The 6320-nt window shown below is 41.9% G+C and overlaps 1 protein-coding gene across 1 annotated transcript; it reads left to right on the plus strand.

Moving 5' to 3' along the window:
- Nucleotides 1-712: 712 nt before the first annotated feature.
- Nucleotides 713-2178, plus strand: LOC140154090 (uncharacterized; the record flags this gene model as incomplete). The annotated part of the gene is made up of 1 exon (XM_072176699.1): nucleotides 713-2178. A coding segment is annotated over one exon (1134 nt), but the record flags the coding sequence as incomplete, so codon positions are not given.
- Nucleotides 2179-6320: the final 4142 nt, after the last annotated feature.

Consider the following 6320-nt stretch of genomic DNA (forward strand, 5'->3'; position numbering starts at 1 on the left):
TCAAACAATTTGTTTTTTAGGCCTCATCATCAATCACAGTGATCATGCCCATGCATTATATGTCATATAGACCTTGAAGCTGAATTTATACCTTACTTTAATATGTGATTTTCATGCATGCTCAGTGTTTACTTACATTTCCAGAGCGTCGAGCTGATAGATATATACATCTCAGCGCATGTGCATTTTTGGCCAATTTCACTCTCAGCAAGTATGTTTTTTCTGTTTATAGATGAGTGACGAGGACAGTACTGCATCAAACGTTGGATCTTGATCTTCATCGCTATGTCGATCACCTACTCCAGTGCCTTCTGAACCACCTGCATCACCTGGCGGGAGCTCGTATCGTGGTGATGTTGACCATTACCACCCATATCCTGCAATTCTAGGCAACTTGAATGCACTTCAGAGTGATGCTGAGACCGCTGATATCACTTTAGCTGTGGGTGAAAGGAAGTTTCCGGCGCATAAAACATTACTTATCGCATCCAGTACATATTTTCGGAATATGTTTCTGGGGTCATGGAAAGAGGCCAAGTCAAGTGAAGTACATCTGCAGTGGCGGATTTAGAGGGGGGCGCACGCGGCGCGCGCCCCCTCTATTTTGTGCAGATCGGCGCCTGACTCTGTGTATTTTTGCAGAGTGGCGCCTGACTTTGTGTGGGCGCCGCAGCAGCGGCGGTGGCGGTGGCTCGGCGCCCCTCTATTGAAAATTCCTGGATCCGCCCCTGATCTGGAGGATTCAGATGAATGCAAAGCTGTGTTTGATATTTTCCTTAGTTTCTTTTATGGATCTATTTTGAAGTTTTCAGTTGACAACATCATCCCTATCCTCACACTTGCTGATAAGTATGATGTTAAGGAACTCAAGACTCTATGTGAAATATACATGGTTGGTTTTGTAGCAGAAGCTGATCTTGAGCATGCTTTAGAGTGGCATCCATTTGCAGACAGATTTAATATGGATGACTTGAAGAACGCCTGCTGTGAAACTGTTTCTTTTAACTTTGAAGAGGCGTCAAACCTTCCAATTTGGAAAGCTGTAACTATTGATCAGCTTACTGCATTTCTCAACACAGATATTCTAGTTGTTGCTGATGAATTCATGGTCTACTGTATCACTGAAAAGAAGCTTCTAGAGGATAAAGGGTGCAAATCAAAGATGAACAAGAATGCCCGCCACATCTTGCCGTTGATACAATTCAAGATGATGGCTGCGCAAGATCTTGTCAAAGTTGAGAAGTCAGAATTGGCCAAGATTCTCCCACTGACGTTTCTGAAGAACTACCTGGCGGAAGCATACCGATATATTGCACTGCAGAGTGCCGGGGGGTTCAAGGAAGAAGAAGCAGGTTTATCACATGATGTTATACTAGAAGAACCTAAAAATCGTTTGTATAGCAAAGGTCTTGAAATCAGTCACTTTGATGAAGGAAGTTACGATACAGGAATTAACATACGGTGCAGTCATTTTGAGATCCACAGCCAGGAGTGGACTCTTGTGATCAAGAGACACAAGCAACTGTGTATTGAACTCTATAAACATGCCCATATTAACAGGCATCTGCCTGCTGAGCTTCTTGATGCCAAGTTCAATCTTGGTGTGGTCTTTATAATGCGAGATTACAGAGCGCGGGTGTTAGGTGTTGAATCTGAGGTTATAAAGAATGTGTACATGCCCACTAGAGGAGGGGACAGGTTCGGTCTGATTGATTCATCAGAGTGCTGGTGCGATTTTTGGCGGCAGCGACGTAAGGAACGGCGAGGTTCCAGATGTACTTGCAGAATAACAATACACAACGTTTTGTATTCAGTAACAGCACACCTAGTTGATGAGGGTTCATGATTGAAAATAAGATATTGTGATGCAAATTGGAGGTTGTGTCTGTGTGAAGAAAGCATTGGCAAAACATTAAGGGGGTACTACACCCCTGCCCAATTTTGTGCCTATTTTTGCATTTTTCTCAAAATTTATAGTGCATTGGTGACAAGTAAGATATGTATATTATAGGGGCAAGGACAACAACTACTTCAATGGAAATTTTATTTCGGCACAGACAACAGTTGTGGAGTTACAGTCAAAAATGAGGAAAAACCAATATTTGATCAATAAATCAATCAAACTACTTGCCTTGAGTTGCTGAATTTTCAGTGCAGTAGTTGTGGTCTTTGCCCCTATAATATACATATCCAGGGGCGGATTTAGGGGGCGCAGCCGGCGCGCGCCCCCCTCTATTTTTTGACTAGCAAAGGGCGCCGGTAACTTAAAAATACAAAAATTGTAAGAAATTAACAAAAAGGAACAAATTCGCCATGAACAGCAAACAATGGGCAAAAAAACCGTCGAGTTTTCGAGGGGGTAACCCCCTTTAATACATTTTTTTCGTCGTCGACCAAAAGGCGCCCCCTTTATCAAAAATTCCTGGATCCGACCCTGATATCTTACCTGTAACCAATGCCATATAATTTTTGAGAAAATGCAAAAAATAGGCATAAAATTGGCCAGGGTGTAGTACCCCTTAATGAATAGAAATGAATTTGATTAGGCCTTGCCCACATATTTTGTCACCCAAAGACCCCATACTTTGTTATGAGCACATGCTCTGTCACCCAAAGACCCCTTATTTTTCCTTTTGATCTGTCACCCAAAGACCCTTTTTCATTTCAACAGCAACAAGTCATCTATCACAGATTTGTTACTTCTTTTGAAATAGCAAAGCCATTGCAAGTCATTTTAATTAAATTTCCAAGGCTTCTTTTGCTCTCGCCCAAAGACTGCATTTAAAAAAAGGTCATATTCTCTCACCCCTAATTTAGATCCAAACGGTCTCTTTCACCCAATGACCCCATATTTTGTACATTTTTTGCACACACAATAATCTATAGTGCGCTACATTCGGGCACAACGCCTAGATCAGGCCTTCTCAACTGGCGAAGAATATTCAGGTTTTCTAGAATCAACTAGACCAGTGGCATAGAGTGGGTTATTATATTGAGCAAAATCTTGGTAGAAGTGTGTTGCTAGCAGGCAGTGGTAGTATAAACAGGGCTCAAAAAATGTTAATTTCCGGAAGCAAGCCAAATTTCCCACCATTTATAGCATGTTTTTATATACAAAAAAGACACAATTTCCCTCCAAAAAACCAGAATTTCCCTCCAAACACCAACATTTCCTGGGAATGAGCTTCCCAAATTCCCCACTTTTTCGAGCCATGAGTATAAACCTCAAAACTATTATTATGACCCATTTCATATGCTTCAAAAATATGGCCATTTTGGACTTCTGAAATATTTGACCCTATGTATTAAGTTTAATGACCTTTCCCCCACCCTGGGACAATATTTTGTTTTGGGAACAACAAAATTTTTACAAAGTTAGGAAACTACATCATCTTGGTGGTGCATGGTAACAATTCCTGGGAAGTAGACTAATTAGTTTAGCAAAAATATTGTGGAATTTGAATTACGTTCTGGTACACCAGAACGAAATTATAACACTTTCTATGGAGCAGTGTCAGAGCCGTAGCCAGAGTGTGTGACCCCCCATTTGCAAAAGTATACAAAAAGTCCCAAAACATAAGAATTTGTGAGTGTAGCGATTTTTAAAGCTTTTTTGGTCATAAATGGTCTAAATTTGGGGAAGAAAGTCCTCTTTTTACAAAATTGCCCACACCCTTGGAAAAAGTCCACTTTTCACAATTAGCACCCCCCAAAATCCTGGCTACGGTCGTGAGGAGTGTAAATGGGAGTGTAATACACATAATCATGCATAACTCGCACACATAAAATCAGAATCAACTGAAGTTTTGGGAATGGATATCTACTGCAAAAATGTCATAAAAAGGCTGTAAATTGAAAGAGGATGATATACTAAGTACTTCTTGAATTTGACATGGGCTAAGGTATTGAAATTAACATGCATGTGTAAAAATGTGCATTAATTGTTCATTATCGTTGTAAACATGTCCCGTGAAACAAACATGTATACCGGTAAGTTCCTTTTGGACATCAGAGTTCACTTGACTGCGGCTTGACTGATACAATAAACTTTTGTCATGCTGGTAAAGAATGAAATTGAAATGTTTTTATTTATTGACTGACTCAGTATTACTTCAACGTACAAATGTAGGTGGGGGACACATATGCCTCCCAAAGATTTCCAACCGGGGGGGCATCCTCCCCCTAAAAATCTGCATCTCCAGATTTTGTCCAAATAAATTTTAATGCTTCCGCCTACTGATCAGGGCCGGATTTACCATAGGGCCACATGGGCTTAGGGCCCCCAACATTGCCCTGTGCAGTGTGCATCTTCCAATTTAGCCGAAAAACACCATGTTTTGGGCAAAAATAGCCTGCAAAAAATGCAAAATTTGGCACGCGAGGCCGCCTATATAACAAAATTCAATTTCAATTCGGGCTAAAATAGTCTAAAATTGAAATATTTTCACGCGCAGCTTCGCGCGCAAATGTCCTAGTAAAATCTAAAAACTTGGCCACTTGAGTGCACATGCCTTCCTCACAGTGCGTTTTGGGTCTCCAAATTTTGGCTTGGCCCAGGGCCCCCAAAAATGTAAATCCGGCCCTGATTATGTCGAAATGCCTGATGAGGGATTACACCCAGGGCTGTCAACTTTTTGGAATTGCTTGGCGTGAGACAGAGCCGTACCGGGATTTATCGACTACAATGTTCATTTTTACCCATGATTATATTTGAGCCATGGTGCTCGAGAATCTGAAAAGGGGGGGGGGGTAGGATGCGTGAGATTTTAATCATTTTCCAGCATTTTGCGTGAGATTTACTACCTAGGAGTGAGCTTATACAATGTACTATACCTTGGAGTGAGAAAGTGACCCAATGCGTGAGAGTTGACAGCCCTGATTCCCCCAGTACCACAAAAAGTCGCTGAAGTGATCCATATTTCCTCAGTGGCAGTTGAGATTGGATTAAGCACTTCCTTTCTCTTGGCCCAAAGGCTGACATTAAAGAATGTTAACTAGATTGTTGAGAGTGGCCTTCTTTTCCTTGTCTTCAAATCTGTTTCTCACTTACTGGCCAGCATGCTTAGGCTTTTTAGCCTGGCTTGAGCATTTTGTTTGAGCCTAGTCCCATCAGGACCTAAGCGTGTCTCCACACGGAGCGACCATTTAAACAAACTTATTTATTCACGTTTTTATGTAAAATTTTCCTAAAGTATTCCACAGTCTAATAAATTTTAAAAGATCTAAACAAAATCAAAACTGAACATCTGGCAAAACCCAGAAATTGAGGAGGGGGGGCATTAATTTTATACGGTCTAGGGAAGACCAGGGCAAATTGGCTCATTTTTTTTGTCCAGCCCAAACAGGATTACGAAGCAAAGGCAAGGCAAAACTTAAGGTTTATAATCTTACCTTAGGACTGCATCTATTAATGACATTAATAAAGTTTTATTAAATGGTGTGAACTTGAAAAATGTCATTCCGCTCAGTGCCCCAGCTTCATTTGGGCCGGGGTAGAGTGAAATGTGGAGGGGGCATTGCAGAAATGCATCCTCTTCAGGTGTGTCGAGATGATTGTCAACACCACTTAGGGGCTGTGCAATAATTATGAGCCGGGGGTAAAATTTCCATACTGGCTCGCCAAAAATCGCTTGCCCCCCCCTTGCACATGCCAATTTGCTGGGGTCCCAATTTCCAAAATTTAAATGGTCTATATACATGTTGGTGAGCGCAGCGAGCAGGAAAATTTGCATGACTGCAATAATTATAAGCCCTGGAGGGTAAAATTGGGGGGGGGGCAAGAAATTTTTGTCAAGTCGAAAGGGGGAAAGCAATTTTGGCAAGCCAAGAGGGGGGAACAAGCGATTTTGGCACACATTCTTGGGGTGCCATTTAAATAAAACGCTCTAAAAGGCTTAGGAAAACCGTGCGGAAGCGCTTTCCTGCTCGCTGCACTCATGCGGAGGGGGGGCAAATGATTTCTGACGAGCCGTTTGGAAATTTTACCCTTGCTTGCCACCCCCCTATTGGCTTTCCAAAATGGCTTGCCCCCCCCCTTTCTTGCCCCTCCCCAATTTTACCCTCCCCAGGGCTCATAATTATTGCACAGCCCCTTAGGTCCTACCTTCTGGTATAGGCTATCAGTATACTATGGCCGGATAAATTTCTATTGCATAGATCTGAGTGGGGTTTGTTACCGGTTTGCCCCATATCCACGTAGTTGTCCACTTTGAATTCGCCCCAGTCCACTTTGCCTCGACCACTAAGATTTCTCCCAACACGCATCACTATCTTGTACGCTAATGTATAATATCCCTGTTATCATTTATCAAAAGCGCAGT

The sequence above is a fragment of the Amphiura filiformis genome, chromosome 6 (genome assembly GCF_039555335.1).
Source record: "Amphiura filiformis chromosome 6, Afil_fr2py, whole genome shotgun sequence".
NCBI classification, from domain to species: Eukaryota; Metazoa; Echinodermata; class Ophiuroidea; order Amphilepidida; family Amphiuridae; genus Amphiura; species Amphiura filiformis.